This window comes from Astatotilapia calliptera, chromosome 6, assembly GCF_900246225.1.
Source record: "Astatotilapia calliptera chromosome 6, fAstCal1.2, whole genome shotgun sequence".
NCBI lineage: Eukaryota > Metazoa > Chordata > Actinopteri > Cichliformes > Cichlidae > Astatotilapia > Astatotilapia calliptera.
Window position 1 is genome coordinate 19,776,047 of NC_039307.1, and position 16,234 is coordinate 19,792,280.

Here is a 16,234-nt window from a genome sequence, read left to right on the forward strand (position 1 = left end):
GTTGCTCCTCTAAAGAGCCAGAAGAACTGAAATGATTCCCTCCTACATAGATGCAACTTCGCTGCTATTTTGACTGGCGTCGTTTATTTTATGACTGGCCTAACTTATTCAGCGGTCGCATTCTGAAACAGAATGCTATATTGAAACTGTGGTGCCGTTTTCTAATTATTGGAGGAAAAACACACACACACGTACAGTTTGTTTTTGTGTGCGCTGTAGTTTTTTGCCCGTCTGTGAAGTTGTGTTAGCTTAGCTCATCAGAGCCGCTCCCGAGGCAGAGAACTCTCTTGTCAGCTGTTACTCTTTGGCGCAGTCACAGACCACCGTCCTGCCGACGTGGCGGGGCGGAAGAGCCGCTGGCTGGCACCAAACGGGTGAGCTGCACTGTCACTTTCATAAAAACAAAACTGTCTCCCAGCTTTATAATTTTCCTTTGACTATACAAGCGAAGAACTGCAGTTCAACTTGAGATTAGTCTTTCATAAATTTGCTGCATCGCTTTGTTTTTGTGTGTTTGTATGTGTTTAGGAAGTGAGAAACATCCATTCATGTTAGCGTGAAAGTAGAGCATAACAGTGCTCTTTGTTGCCTGTCTCTTATACAGCGTTGCCTATGCTGTCACGTTAATGCTATAAATCGCACTAAAAAGGCAGGGCAGTCTTTAATACATCCTTACTTAGGTGTTAGCATTAGGGAATTATTATTTGTCACGCTGTCACGCTCTATATGAGTCAGAGGAAAAGATGTTTATATAATTTATGTCAAAAGTGCAAGATTATTGTTACTGCTCAAAATGCAAAATGAGAATTATGAGACCGTGGTTTCCAGTATCTGTTTAAAGCATTTTTTTTGTGTGTGGGTGAAAACATATTTTTCTATTTTGTGAAGTTTTATATATATATATATTAATTATTATTTTTAACCACACCAGCTCTTCTGATTTAAAAAAAAACAAAAAAAACAAAACGTTCTGCACAAGAACCTCTTTCTGGCAGAAAACTCCTTTTAACAGTAAGAAAATCACTGAGTGATAGTCATATGCATCTGAGTACAGCAACTGAACACAAGATGGCAACATCGGACATGAAATGACCAGCAGTACTGTCGCTTTAATTATAGCACATATAAAATTCTGTGTTGTCAAAATTCTTTCAGTTGAGTCCAGTTTTATTTAGTTGTTCACAGCAACAATTCCCCTCACGGCACTTTCTACTGCAGCTTTAATGAAAAAAAAAATCACATTTAAAACCTCACTCACTTATTTACGACACTTGGCAATGGCGGGAAGGAAAAACTCTTTTTTTAATAGGAAGCGACCAACAAATCTAGCTTCATTGAGGGACAGCTATCTGCTACCATATGGTGGGAGGTTGAAGGGAACGAGAAGAGGAAAAAAAGGAGAGCATAGCGAGAAAATGTCTCTAATTCCAGGCCAAATAAAATAAATAGTATCCATCGTGTTTATTAGAGAATCGGGATAATTGTTCGTTGCTGCAACAGTTTAGAATAAGATAGAAACTCGACTCTTTATTTACAGATTATTTAATGCACACCTGCACCCTAGAATGCTTCAAAGAGAAAATACAAAGACAAACTGCAACTTTAAGATATGGAAATAAATAAGTTAAATAAATAATAAAGGGCTAAAAAGAAAACAAAAATAAGAATAAATGGTACTGCACCTTAAGTAAAAACCAGGGTGAGATAAAAGAGATACCCACTCAAGTGGAGTCCCTTTGGTTGTTGATGCCACAGTGGCTAAACGTGGATCTCCCATGCACTGAAAATGGTGTGTGTTAAATAATGGTGTCAATCACTAATTCCCAAGCCAAATCTGAGGCACCAGTGCAGACCCAAGACAGGCATTCCTGAGATTACATCTCTCACCTGGCGTGCGCTGAGCTGGGTAAGGAGCAGGTGACCGGTAAGAAGGGGGTCTGGGTGTGTCTTCAGGGACTGCTGCATGTGACTGAGAGGGATGGATGGGGTAGAAATCCAAGTTGTCATTTTTTATGATTTTCATTTTTATTTATATATTTAAAAAAAAAATACTTATTCTACATCACTTTAAACCAGGAATGTTAAACTCCTTTTACATGGGCCACATAAAGCCCATTTTGATCTTAAGTGGCTGGGACCAGAGAAATTAATAATACCTGTGTAAAATTGCAGCAATGAAGGTGGTTGGTCTTCATCAATAGGAAAATCTGTGAAACTTATGAAAATACAGTCAAAAGTTCAAAATCTATGCGTCCCTTTCTAAAGCTGTCCAGGGGACCGGATTCGAGACTTCACCGGGCCAATTGTGGACCCCGGGCTTTATGTTTGACACCCCTGCTTTAAATGGTCCAGGAGTCTCTATATACCCCAGTTTTTTAATTGTTATTTAATACATTATATATTATCAACAAAAGTCCCTTACAACATGTTCAATTGCAAGTACAGTGAGCTGCAGAAAAAAGCTCCCAGTCCTTAAAGCCAGATGTTTTTAGCCCAATCACACCTCTTATGACGTATGTGTGGGATACAGACACAGCTTGATTGACTTTTTCCTCAATCCTCTTTGGCACGGAACAGTTTACACAGTTGGTACTCTTAGTACTTCATAATTTGAGGAACATTGTTTAGTGTCACTAAAGTTAATCCCAATGAAAAGTCTAATTCACACTAATAATTAAACGCTGTGTGAATGTGCCAGGCCTCAAGAGTTTCACACATGATAAAACATGTAAGAACTGAGTGTTTCCACTTTATGCTTAGATTTGTATAAACAGTGTTTTTGTTTTAGGGAAAGTGCATTTATACGAAAGACACAGATGAGCAGTTTTCCACTAAAAATCCAACTTTTTGCAGATCATCATGTCTCAGGCTGCCTCCTCTGATGCTGACCCCTCCACAGACCCCACCCCTCCACCTGTTCAGCCCCCCGACCCTGTTCCCAGCCTCGGTCAGGATGTACCAGCAGCCGGTACACCCCCAGCAGATCCACTGCAGCCTCTTTTCTCCCCTGAGAGTTTTGATCAGTCCAAAGAGCAGTCGACCACAGAGAACACCACCACCTCTGAGACATTAGAGGGTCAGGCTGACCAACCAGAGTCTCCTGCAGAGAGTCAGATGACTGAATGTGACCAACCAGTGAGCCTGGAGCCAGACACAGAGGCTGCAGAGGAAGATGTGGAGGTTTGTTTCACAAGCTGAAGTTTGATTTATGTTTCCTTGACACAAAGCACTGAGAGGAAAATGTCTCATAGATACACTTGCACACAGTTATAAAATAACTTCAAAGAAACAAGAATTTTGAATATATTTAGGATTTTTATTCAGGAAATTGTATATACAGGCTCAAATATGTACATATAATCACTGAAATCTTTAAATAAGTGACACTGAAGGTGTTACACTGTCTTTTAGCTTGACAAAGCCAAAGCCTATTAACTTCTTGTTAGTTAATTTGATTGATGAAAACTGCTAGTTTCTGTTTTCATGATACATGCATTTCCTTAAAGCTAAGATCCAGCCTTTCTATGTATAATACAGCTTCATATTGACATTTTGAAATATTTAATAATAAACAAGCAATTATGATATGTATTTAGAGATTTGTGATTGTCATTTGTTTTGTACTTTCACACATATTATAGACCAAACGGTTAACAGTTTTATTCCTTTCCTATGATGGATATTTGCGCACAGAAGTCCCTCCTGGACAAAGAAAAAGGTTGGGGAGCTTGGAGTTCATGGGGAAAATCTCTTCTGACCACTGCCACCTCCACAGTGGGTATGTCCCAGGTTTTTCTCATCCAATTCTTTTCTTCACATTTACACCCATTTCACTCACCACCAGTCCCTCCCTGAGCTGGTTCTGCCAGAGGTTTCGTCCTGTTAAAGGGGAGCTTTTCCTTTCCACTGTCGCCAAAGTGCTTGCCCATAGGGTCATCTGATTGTTTCTCCGTATTATTGTTGGGTCTTTATCTTACAATATTAAGCACATTGTGGCCTTGTGATTTGGTGCTGTATGAATAGAATAGAATTGAACTGAATTACATTTCACCCTGTGATTGGCCAGTTGTGCATAACTGTGGCACAATCTGATATCCCCATGTTGATGTTGTTCTTGCGTCACCATAATAATTTTGGTTCAGGGTCAACATTGAAACTGACCAGTGATGTTGTGTGAGCATACAGTTAGCATTAACTGAGAAGGTAGCTAATGCTATTGAAAGCTATTACTAGCGAACTAACATGAGTTAAATTTGGCTAACAAAAACCTAACTCCATAGTAAATTTATTATATTGTATAAATTAATAAAGAAAGCACTTGCAGTGCTTACTATTTATTCCAGGAGGGTGTTTTATAAAAACAGAGCTGTTTGTTTTCTTTTTCCCCTCCATTGCACAGCTGTGACATCACAGCAACATGACTGGTCAGTTGCACAAATGACGATGCACAAACACCAACACAGGAATGTCAAATACACCATAACTATGAAAGGACCCAAACATTGTTGCACCCAAATCTGTACACGATTTGTGGTGCAGCAATGTTTTCCAAGATGCACAATTTGAAAATACACACTGTCATCACATAAACACTTTAACAATATCTATATGTGTATTTGCTCATGTGTAGCGATTCAGAAATCACTGGTACGGTATTTCTGCAGTAGCAGGGACCTGATAGCAAGGTGATAGTAACAGACAAGCACAGAGTCCTTCCATAAGCAAGTGAAGAAACATTTTATCGCTTGTCTTACTTCTGCCATCATTCTTGCGGTTTCAAAATTGGCTCATAGATTTCAGCCAGGATTATTATAGGACCATGTGTTTTTATATATGTAATGAGAAATGTCGCTGGCAAGCAGGAGAAATAGACCATCAATGTCTACTTCTCCTCATGTATGTGAGTCTTTAATTTGCTGCTTTCTGTGTGCAGGTCAAAGCCTGACCTCAGTAAAGGTGAAGGCAGGAGAGGCACTTCGTCTCCACAGAACCTCAGTTGGAGAGGAGGCACAGGAAGAGGAGGAGGGAGTGGAGGAGAAGACAGAAGGAGGAATCGAAAGCAGAGAGATTGACCTGTCCAACTCCGGGGAGTCGTCTTCTCCTACTGCAGCCACAGCTTCTAGCAGGGGCGTTTTCTCTACAATCACACATGCCGTACAAAACACTGTGAGTGAACACACATACACGCACAGAGAGACACACAAAAGGTATCCATCTGATGAAGCTTCCAAACCATGTCATGAAAGAGTGTTAGTGGCGATTAAATCATACATTTCACCAGGCAGTCATGTACTCAGATATGAAGAGTCGTCTCGTTTTCTTAGTGCCCATAATGCCGCCTCGACAGTCTGCTGCCGTGTGGTCTTAGGGCGCTCTCTTTTGCACTTTGGTGTCCACAGCAGAGCTGTCTGTGTGATGGAGTTGTGCTTGTTTCTGATGATGTGCTTTACCGAATGTTTGGAGGTCGTTCAGTTTAATCAGATCCACAGCAGTCTCCTGAGACTTTTAGACTTAGTGAGAGTTTTTTATGGTCGCCTTCAGTCATTCTCCTTCCTCCTGGCAAAATTTTTAAATATTTAGATTTCAGGTTCTCTCTGTCTCTCTCAGGATAAGTCAGTGATCAGTATAATGCACTAGTGGTGTCACAGTTTTGCTCCTAACGTATAAGCATATAAAACTGCTGCTGAACTGCAAACATAATTGAAAAGCTTCCCTATTAACCCTGAATGCTAATCTGTTAATCTACAAAATCAGGTTAATCCAAAATAAACTGTTTAATAAGATGTCTCAAAATATAAGTGAGATTTTAAAAAGAATGAACTCTACAGAGCTTAACCTATTTAATTAGTTAACCCTTTAACTAATTTAGCCTATAGAGTTACAGCAGACACAGCACAGCTCTATTATAGCCTCAGATTGGTGAGAGTGCTTGACTGTGATGACTTCAGACAGCGTCCACGCTGCAGAAGACAGTCCTTGATTTACTGATCCTCCTCTGGACGTCGCTGCCAGCTCCTCTCCTCTCCTTCCCTGCGGCATTCCTCAATCTGTGTTCGATGGCAAGCCATGGTCGATAGAAAAGTCGAGCCCCTTCAGTGCTGTCAACGATTTATTTATTTGTGTTACATATTAAGTACCTCCTAATTCACAGTTTTAGTAAGCTGAAATATTTCTCATTAACACATGCTCTGCCTCTCGATTTCCTGCTGTGTGAAGGAGCGCAGTTAAAGTTAAAGACATCATCTGTGCTTTGAAAATCAGACTGGAAGCAGTTGTGAGCTGTTATGGATTGTAAGCAATGATCTCTTGATTTTTGGCAGAAGGCTGCAGTTTTAAAATTACAATCCTACTTAAATATTTTGCAAAAACATTCACTTTATTTTTTCCCTCTTTGTTCCTGACTGAACTGACTGAGATTTAAAGGGTTAATTGATTAATGACACATTTAATTAGTTAACAATGTATTTATTTCATTCATTTTGGCGCTCATGGACCTCAATAAACCAAGAGCAAGCTCATATTTTTTTAACTGAATTCATTTAGTTTTCAGTATGCAAACTTTCAGTATGATATTATTTAAATTACAACATTTTATAAAAGTGTGCAATCTAAATTTACAATTTTGTTGGTCAATCCTATTTTGTTTTTGTTTTTTTATTGTTTTCTTTAACAGGCTACTGTAGTTTGCTGAACTGCCTTTCCCCTCCCACCCTTCCTCGCTCTGCATCTGTCTCTCTGTGTCTCTCAGGGTAAGTCAGTGATCAGTGGAGGCTTGGATGCCTTGGAGTTCATTGGAAAGAAGACCATGACTGTTCTTGCAGAGAGTGACCCGGGTTTTAAAAAGACCAAAACTCTGATGCAAAAGACCGCGTCACTTAGTCAGGCATGCAACTGACCATCTCATCTCATCTTGTCAGATAAGAAATGAATCTGAAACTGGTGTGTCGTGTGTGTGTGTGTGTGTGTGTGTGTGTGTGTGTGTGTGTGTGTGTGTGTGTGTGTGTGTGTGTGTGTGTGTGTGTGTGTGTGTGTGTAGGTGTAATTGCTTTAAATTGGTGGCTCTGTTTTTTCTGATTTTTTTTTTTTTTTTCTTTTTTCAGATGTTGAAGGAAGCCAAGGAGAAGGAGCGGGCCCGTCTGAGTAACCAGCCTATCAGTGCTCCCACAGCTCACTACGGTATTCTTTTTGATGACTACCAGGGCTTGTCACACCTGGAGGCCCTGGAGATTCTGTCCAATGAGAGTGAAGCAAAGGTAAGGCGCGAGTGTCGGGAATACAGAAAGCGCTTCAGAAACACTGCCTGTTTCAAGCAGTTTACCTGCAGCTGTGATTTTAGGTTCAAGCCTTCCTCTCCTCCCTGACCGAAGAGGAGCAGGAGGAGGTGAAGAAGGAGCTGATTTACATCAAGGAGATTTTCATCAAGCAAGAGGAAGAGGAGGATGTGGAGACAGAAGGAGGAGGACAGACGAAGGATAACGGTGATCTTAGTTCCCAATTACACTGTTCTACCCCCTTATGTGAGTGACCCAGATCGACTGCTAGACCTGCTGTAGGTGGAGGTGGTCCCTTAGCGCTGACCCAGGATCAGGTGGCCTTTGACAGGCACCTGGATGGGAAATGATAACCCAAACTGTTAAAAACAGGGTTTGTTGTTGAACACACTCATGACTGCGCTTATCTCTGATGCTGGCTGTGGGCAGCCTGCTGTTGTTCCTCAGGGAGCTTTAGCTCACTTATTTTAGTTTTAATCTTTTCAAAGTTTGTGCAGTTGTGCAGAAAGTTAGTTTGTGCAGATTCAAAGAGTGCTTTTTAAAAGCGTGCTCCATCAATTTCAGACACAAAGACTAATCCTGTGGTATTTGGTTGCTGTTTAAAGCCGTTTACACAGCCTTCTCCAGTTTCAGCAACATTGCAGGAAAAAAGTGAGGCAATGACTTTTCCTTTGTTTCTTATGAGGCAACAAACTTATGGAAAATGGCCTGAGTACCCCTCCTTCTCCTGTTACTGATACAGGATGATCTTTTAGCATCTTATAACGAGATGAAAGACACTGCATGGCTTCAGTGAAAACGTGACCAGATTAACTGCGTTGTCATCCTTGAGTCAGGCTCTGTCAGCACACAAAAATATGTTCTTTTCTTTGTTTATATGGAGGTCATCTAAACTCCACGAAAAAAAAAAAAAATTAAGAAAATCTGGACCTTTTCCTCATAAACTAAAAAATAGCATTCCTTTGCCTGAACTCTCTTGTTCTGACCCAGTTCAGCCTCTAATAATATTGCATTAGTATCGTCACTGGTCACTGGTACAGGTAACCTAACCTGACAAGTAGGTCTACCTAGGGTTATGATCAGCCACCCTTTTGATCCCAAACGTCTTATTATCTGACCTGACATTTTTGTTTTATTCACTCTCTTATGACTCTGACAAGTCACATCAATCTGTTATATTATGTCGTAATTAGAGTTCAAGAATCCAAATTTTCACTTAAACATCTGCTTCATGTCAAATAATCTTATATGCTCTGCATCCTAGAACTTACCCAAATTATATTTCCTCTTCCTAAAAGCCCTGAAAACCTTAGATCCTTACGGGAATCAGCGATGACGGTGACTGTTCCTAATCTGCTAAAGAAGTAGAAAATGTTCTACTGGAGTGAAACTGTGTCAGTGTGATGCCAAGTTTTGGTCTCGTCACATCTCACCACTTTACATTTTAAAGGGTTTGTGAGGGGCACCTTCAGGGGATGTCATGGAGGTGCACAGCTCAAAGCAGGCAGGCGCCCTTTTGCTCGGAGGGTTGAACAGGATGCCTGATCCGGCGTTTGGTGTTCAGGGGCCACCGACACATTTGCAGACTCAAGAAAAGCCAACAGAAACAATCCATAAGATCCAGGCGCCGAATCTGCATGTTTTACAATTCCAGCTGTAATTTATACACAGGAGTTTGAATTACGTTGGCATGACAACAACAATATACGCTTCGTGATCTCAGCATGGAGTAAATCGACTGATTCCTGACATGTGGTGTAAATGCGTGTAGCATCACACTTTAACACGTGCTTTGTGTATTTAAGTAAACTGACACGAGGTGGTGCATGCCTTTTGTGCATTTTTATCAGCTGCTGATGGCGAGGAGTTTGTGAGTGTTCTCACCGAGCTGCTCTTTGAACTTCATGTTGCCGCCACGCCGGACAAACTCAACAAGGTGACTCACTCACACAGATGCCAGTAGTTTTCATCCATCCATCCATCCATCCATCCATCCATCCTGCATTTTGCTATCAATTTTAAATTAACTGTCTTTTCTGTAAATTGTACAGTTTAATAATAAATACAATCTTTTATATTTTTTTATTGGCAACACCGGTTGTTAAGTTACTGACACTTACTACTTTACATCAGCACCATCAGTGGGTGAAGCGCCTTTTTGCCTTCTGGTACATTGTCTGTGACGAGCCTTTAAATCACAGACTGTGTATAAAATACAGACCTTAGTTGTGTGGCTGAAAAGCGAAGCTGGTGTTGAATTGCCTAAAACCTGTATTTCCTCTAATGTCCAGAAGGAGGCGACTCCTCTGGTTTCAAAAAGAGGTCTGATTGTACAGAAGTCTAGGAAGTAGCCAGTATACTGTCTGTGCTCTGAATGTCATATCATTCTGCATTATATGGACAAAGGTATTGAGCCACATCATTTATGAATCCAGGTGTTTTCAGTCTCGTGGCCACAGGTATATAAAGGCAGCCTGCCTTTACAAACATTTGTGAATTTGAAGGTGGCACTGTGATAGAGAAATGCCAGTGTTGCAACTCTGATTCAGCTGTTGCAACAAGTCAACTGTAAGTGGTATTACTGCAAAGCAGAAGCATTTAGGAATCACCGCAAGTCACGTAACGTTACAGCACAGGATTGCCGAGTGCTGAGGCACATAGTGCTCTGCTGACTGAGTAACTGCAGGGTTTCGACATCAGCACAAAAACTGCGCCCGGTGCTTCATGACTCGGGTTTCTGTGGCTGAGAAGCAGCACGCAAGCAATACATCATCAATCTGGCTTTGGCGAGTGCCACATGAACACCACCTGCCTGACCGAATCGTGCCTGCTCTAAAGTTTGATGGAGAAGGGTTGTTGTCTTTTTTCTGGGGTGTCATAAACACTCCTGTAGGTGTAATGCACAGATAGTTTCCTTCACATAGTGATATGATTCTGATTCCATCCATCCATCCATTCGCTTCCGCTTATCCTTTTCAGGGTCGCGGGGGGCGCTGGAGCCTATCCCAGCTATCATAGGGCGAGAGGCGGGGTACACCCTGGACAGGTCGCCAGTCTGTCGCAGGGCCAACACACAGGGACAGACAACCATTCGCACTCACATTCACACCTAGTGACAATTTGGATTATCCAATTAACCTATCCCCACAAGCTGCATGTCTTTGGACGGTGGGAAGAAGCCGGAGTACCCGGAGGGAACCCACGCAAACACGGGGAGAACATGCAAGCTCCACACAGAAAGACCCCGGCCTGATGGTAGAATTGAACTCAGGACCTTCTTGCTGTGCGGCAACAGTGCTAACCACCGTGCCACCGTGCTGCCTATGATTCTGATTTGGAAAGAAAATCTTTGATTTTTCTTCTATAAAGCTGTGTTATGAGTATTAGTTTATACCTCGTTTTATTATGAAATTGTGTTGAAATCATGCATTTCAAATTCCATAGTGTAGTTTAGTACCAGGAATATTCTAACAACCACCAATCATTCTTCCTATTTGCTCTGAGAAAACGGTCCACAAAGCTACAAAAATACACATCTTTGTATCTACACTCAACATAGTAACTCTGCATCCTGCTGCAAAGCTAATTTAAAAGTTATCAGCCCCTAAAGCCATCCTGCGTAATCACATTCACATATATAAAAACCAATATTAGCATATATCCATGTATATGCATCTAATTAGCATACATCAGGATCAGGGTGGGAATGTGTCTTCATGCAGACCTGATGAGTGGTAATTATGCATCTCCAGGCTCGAATAAGGGCCCATGATTGGGTGAGCAAGGTGGAACAACCTGTCACTACAGAGACAGTTGGCAGGGAAACGCAGGACCAGCCAGGAGGAGAGGAGAACAAAAAGGAAGAGAAGAAGAAAGACGGAGAAGAGCTGGGGGAGAAGAAGGGCGAGGAGGAGGAGATGAAGGGAGGAGAAGAGGCAAAGGAGAGCGACCCCATATCTGTAGAGGTGACGTCTCATCTGCACTGTTATGACTTCTGCTTTCAAGTTTAAATTCCGTCACCTTTTCTTCCTGCTGTCACTGCCTTATTTGATTTGAATCACTTATTCTGTGTGTGTGTGTGTGTGTGTGTGTGTGTGTGTGTGTGTGTGTGTGTGTGTGTGTGTGTGTGTGTGTGTGTGTGTGTATACACTCACCTTCCTCTCATCAGGCCATCTACCTGTCATCGGTCAGCAGTCTGGCAGAAGTGACGGCTCGCAGCATCGAGCAGCTCCACAAGGTGGCGGAGCTCATCCTCCACGGCCAGGAGCAAGAGAAACCAGCCAGAGACCAGGCACACGTCCTCACCAGGTATGTGTGTGAATGTGTACTTGTATTACACACTTACATTGTGGGAACTTCCTTCTGTGGGTATCCCCTTGACAGGTTCAAGGTTATGGTACGGGTTAGGGTAAGCCTCCAGGAGATAAATATAAGCTGTTGTTATGTCTTTGCTAAGGGAAATAATGGAAATGTTTGGGATTTGGCATTTGTGATTGTTGAGGTTAGGTTCACAAGCAAAGAAGACTGAAACAGTCGCATACACTGCCTGGCCAAAAGACAAGTCACCACCTGGATTTAACTAGGCAAATACATAAGAGCTTATCATTTCTTAGACAACCGTGTCAGCTGTTACTGCGTTTCACTGAAATTATTGGACTGTGTCAAGCAAAGAAAACAACTAAGGAGATTGTTGGAACTGCTAAAATTGGAATGAAATGATAAAAAATCAACATGTAAGAGCCTTTCCCCACACACAGTGCGAGAACAGCTCAAGTGATTGGGACTAAACAGCTGTGTAGCCTTAAGAAAGCCACTTATCAGTGAAGCTAATCAGGAAAAGGGCTTCAGTATATTCGGGAGCATAAAGATTGGAGTAAATGAAAAAAGGGTCATGTGGTCTAATGAGTTCAGATTTACTCTGTTCCAGAGTGATGGGTGCATCAGGGCAAGAAGAGAGGCGGGTGAAGTGATGCATTCATCGTGTCAGGTTTCTGCTGTACAAGCCTGTGGGGGCAGTGTTACGATCTGGGATTGGTTCAGAAATTGAGGTCAGCTTACTACCTGAAAATACTGAATGACCAGGTTTTTCCTTTAGTAAATGTTTTCTTCCAATGTGGTTGGGTTGGATTCATCAGGCTCAAATTGTAAAAGAGTGGTTCAGGGAGTTCAGGGAATAGGAGACGTCATTTTCACGTGGATTAGACGCAACAGACTCCAGACATTAACCCCACTGGGATGTGCTGGAGATAACTTGCCGTAACAATCCAACATGCTCATCATCAACACAAGATGTTGGTCAAAAATGATCAAAATAAATGTTGCACAGTTCACGTGTGCATAAGCTTATGAAAAACGTGCTGTTATCAAAGATAAAGTCGGTCCAGTTAGAGGGTCTGATTTTCCTTTTTTTCGGCCCTGTGCTAGGGCAGATACTGCAGCTTGGGGAAGGCTTTGATAAGGATCTGTTTTACCAGGATCATTTGGGTGAATCCCCCTGGTACCAAGGAGAGAGGAGGACAGAGAGAAAAGGGGATTGAGGGGCACTAAAATAAGAACAGTTAGGTGTGTATGGCATTAGGTCTACAATTAAAGAGCTAGCAAAAACTAAATGTGAAGAAATAATCCATTTGCACATAATGTGTGTCTGCATGTCTGTGTGTGTGTGTATCTGTGAGGTAGAGAGAGGTCAAGGAAGAGATAGTATCACTACTCCAAGGAGTGATGCATGCTCAAATCCACTCTTCTTATTGCAGGTTGACATGTGCCATGTGTAAGGAGGTGGAGTGTTTGGCCAAGAAGTTCTCTGATACGCTGCTCGATGTTGGGGTAGGTGAGAGTGTGTGTGCATGTGGGTGTGTGAACATTAGGGATGATTGTGACTATTCTAATAATGTTTGCTATTGTCAAAAAGTATCCATCGGGGTTTAACTTTAGTTCAGTTGGGGCCTATTTTAAGTTGTATGAATACACACAGGGTGCTCTAATGAGTATTTATGCCAACAGAGCAGTCTCTGTAGAGCTGACTCATAATAAATACAGTGGTCGTATTCATTGTAATAAAACATTTCACCCACTACAACAACGTGACTCAGTGACAGCAGAGCTTTTTAGATGTAGCAGGAGATATATCAGACAGCTGATGTGTGAGTATTTGTTTGTTGGATCAAGTCACTGTTTCTTTTGTTTGTTTGGGGTTTTTTTCATAGGCTCTGCTGACAGTAGTAAAATAATTTTTGATCTTTGTCTTTGTACTTGTGTTTTTCTGCTACTCCGTCATCTTTTATTGATCTCACGAGTGTCACTGCCTCTCTTTTTTAGGGCCAGAGGAAAGCAGAAGAGCTGAACCCACTGGTAGAGAGTGTGCTGCTAGAGGTGAGATTTTTTTACTTTGAACATCGTGAATAAAAATAAAAATGGATAAAATTAATGATGTAGCAGTCTCATGATGAGTGACAGATAAATGATCAGGATCATCATCACTAATGCAATGGGAACTGAGTTTTAAGAGGCACTCAGACGAGATCCACACAGCGTTTAAAGACTTGTTCAACATTTTTCAGAATGCATTTTTTTTTACAAATTGCATCTCTAGAAACAAATCTTTCCTCATTTTTATTGTTATATCTCTGTGACAGTGATGCCAGGAGGCATTGTTTTCTTGTTAGCAAAGCACCTGTTTAATGCCTCGAGGAATTTCTGGATGACCAGAAACATCCAGAGCTGTGCACACAAACTGTGCACATGTAGCATTGTTATATTCCATCCATCCCCATCATGGATTATTCTCACTACAGGTGTCTAGCTAGAGGATTTACAGCTGTTGGAGCAGAATAGCAAGAGAACAGTTTCTGTCCCCAAGCCATCAGTCTTTGAAACTCTCAATTATATACATATATGTATATATGCATATATATTGTTCAGCACTATGCTACATCTACTTATGATTTCCTATCCGCAGGGCTCCAACAGCACCAACTACATCCAGAATGCATTTCAGCTGCTGCTGCCCATCCTGCAGATCTCCCACATCCAGAGCCAACACTGCCGACCCGCCACAGAGGCCGCAGCACAGATTCAGCATTAACACTGCCTGTGCAACTGCCTGCCAGTGTGTCTATTGTTGTACAGTAAAGTATAGAGAATAGAGTCACCAGAACAAGTGCTTTAATCTACACTAAGTGCCAAATAGTAACAGAACACAGAGAATATCATCAGGAAGATACCAGCTTAACTGACACACGTAGTGGTAGCTCGCATACGTTTTGTTTGTGTGTTTGTGCCACGTTGTGTCTCTGAATGTTACTTTGCCTGTTTTGCCGTTGATGTTTTGCTTTAAGAAACCAAAATGACGTCCAAGCCTCAAAACCAAAAAACAGAATATTACTGATTGTACTGATCAAACTCTATATTATTGTACATTGAGCTTTCTTTGCACAACAGGAAAAAACATAGACTAACACTAGTAGAGTGTCTGTTGTGTTGACTGTTTAATTGCAGGTTAAGATAAAATACCAGCGTCAGTGATTATATATAGTAATATCATACTTATTTTGTTTTCTGTGTTAAATTATATGAAACAACACTACCTTATATTTTATTTCCATCTTTTGTTGTGAACATTACTAATGTGATGTCGGTTAATTAATTTCTGTTTGCGTCTTGTTGTTGGACTGAATTAGATGAGCGATACCACTCTCTACGCTAAAAGTGAAACCACAGCCTTTTGAAGGGAATCGGCTAGTTTGGCTGCACCAAAACCAAACAGTGTGAAATACAGCAACAAAATAACAATAAAACATTTAATTACCCCAGTAAAACAAAAACTGTCTGTTTTGGGGGGGTTTATTAATTCAAACCTGCAATAACTGATTTTAGAGACATTTTTTGTGGAAGTAAATAGTGAACACTTGTGTTATGTATCACCTTTTAAACACTATCATTCATTTAGTGAATTTTGACTCTTTAAACTCTGATTTTGGCTTTTGCTAAATCCTAAAGGGGACATTGAGCTCTTTAGCCGGAATTACTCCATCATGTGCATCTGTTTGTTGCTAAACAATGAGCTAACTCATTGTTCACTCACTTTAAAGGTTATTGAAACACGATAGGTAGATGTGGATTGTATAACTCGCACACAGCAATCTTTGCTGAAACGGAGTGTAACTTCTGATTCTTTGGTTATAAATATGCATTAAAACTGCCTCACTCTGCAAAACTGTTGGTATAAGGGTCAATTTATCTCAAATTATTGTGGGCCATCTGCTCGACCAGCTCCAGTCTGCATTCAAATTTAAAGATACAACATTGTAATATTTATTTGTATGTACAAGAAAAAATCAGTATTTGTTGCATTTTTGTATATTTCAAAATTAAACATCATTATTAGACTCATCCAGTGGGTCTTGAAAATAACAAATATGCATATACTTCACAAGATAATTTTCTCCGTTATAATAAGACTTACATCTGGAAGCTCCTGAAATTTGTTCTTTCATATTAAATAATGAGCTAATGTCTCTAGTGTGCAACTTGTTGTGTTTGCTCAATCCACCCAGACATTTTTAAGCATTGTTTCCAAATTACAGACCCTGATTCTATCTTACGGAGAAAGAAAGATCAGAGAAAGTTTTAGGCTTTTATCTTGGACATTTTTGAGATATTCATGTTGAAACATTGCCTCAGAAAAGAAAAACAAAACATGTCCAAAAAAGTATTTGATACACGAGGCTGAAACTTCACAGCTAGATTATAGTCATCCAAGTTTTAAACCATTCGATTTTCAAGCAATACACAGGTGGTTGAGCAGACAATGATCTAAAAATGTGATGAGCGATATGAGGTGGAATGACCCATAAGTTAAAATATTTTTCATGTCTCCCTCTTATGCCATAAAAGTAAAAGAGTAGCGATTGGGTTTAATAATTCTGAAAATGTGCTGCAAATACAGATGTTTTCCAGATGGT

General features: G+C 40.8%; 1 protein-coding gene across 4 annotated transcripts; it reads left to right on the plus strand.

The window, feature by feature from the left end:
• The first annotated feature begins 283 nt into the window (after positions 1-283).
• On the plus strand, positions 284-15,486 carry fam114a1 (family with sequence similarity 114 member A1). Of its 4 annotated transcripts, none has more exons than XM_026170936.1 (13): positions 284-374; positions 2,854-3,180; positions 3,694-3,778; positions 4,934-5,166; positions 6,749-6,883; positions 7,101-7,253; positions 7,337-7,478; positions 9,122-9,207; positions 11,024-11,236; positions 11,440-11,579; positions 13,025-13,097; positions 13,590-13,643; positions 14,230-15,486. In XM_026170936.1, exons 2-13 carry the CDS (start codon positions 2,860-2,862, stop codon positions 14,353-14,355), a joined length of 1,761 nt encoding a protein of 586 aa, XP_026026721.1. In that variant the 5' UTR covers positions 284-374; positions 2,854-2,859; the 3' UTR covers positions 14,356-15,486. The 4 variants fall into 4 exon arrangements, with proteins under 4 accessions (XP_026026721.1, XP_026026718.1, XP_026026720.1 ...); XM_026170933.1 differs by having other exon boundaries at positions 294-374; positions 7,337-7,517; XM_026170935.1 differs by lacking the exon at positions 284-374 and adding an exon at positions 932-1,924 and having other exon boundaries at positions 7,337-7,517.
• Positions 15,487-16,234: the final 748 nt, after the last annotated feature.

What these genes read in the sequence shown, in the direction of transcription:
- fam114a1 (XM_026170933.1), top strand. Translation starts at nt 2,860, where the DNA reads ATGTCTCAGGCTGCCTCCTCTGATGCTGACCCCTCCACAGACCCCACC. An exon ending in CACTGCCACCTCCACAGTGG is followed by an intron (nt 3,779 to 4,933) that starts GTATGTCCCAGG and finishes TTCTGTGTGCAG; the next exon opens with GTCAAAGCCTGACCTCAGTA. An exon ending in CGCCGGACAAACTCAACAAG is followed by an intron (nt 9,208 to 11,023) that starts GTGACTCACTCA and finishes ATGCATCTCCAG; the next exon opens with GCTCGAATAAGGGCCCATGA.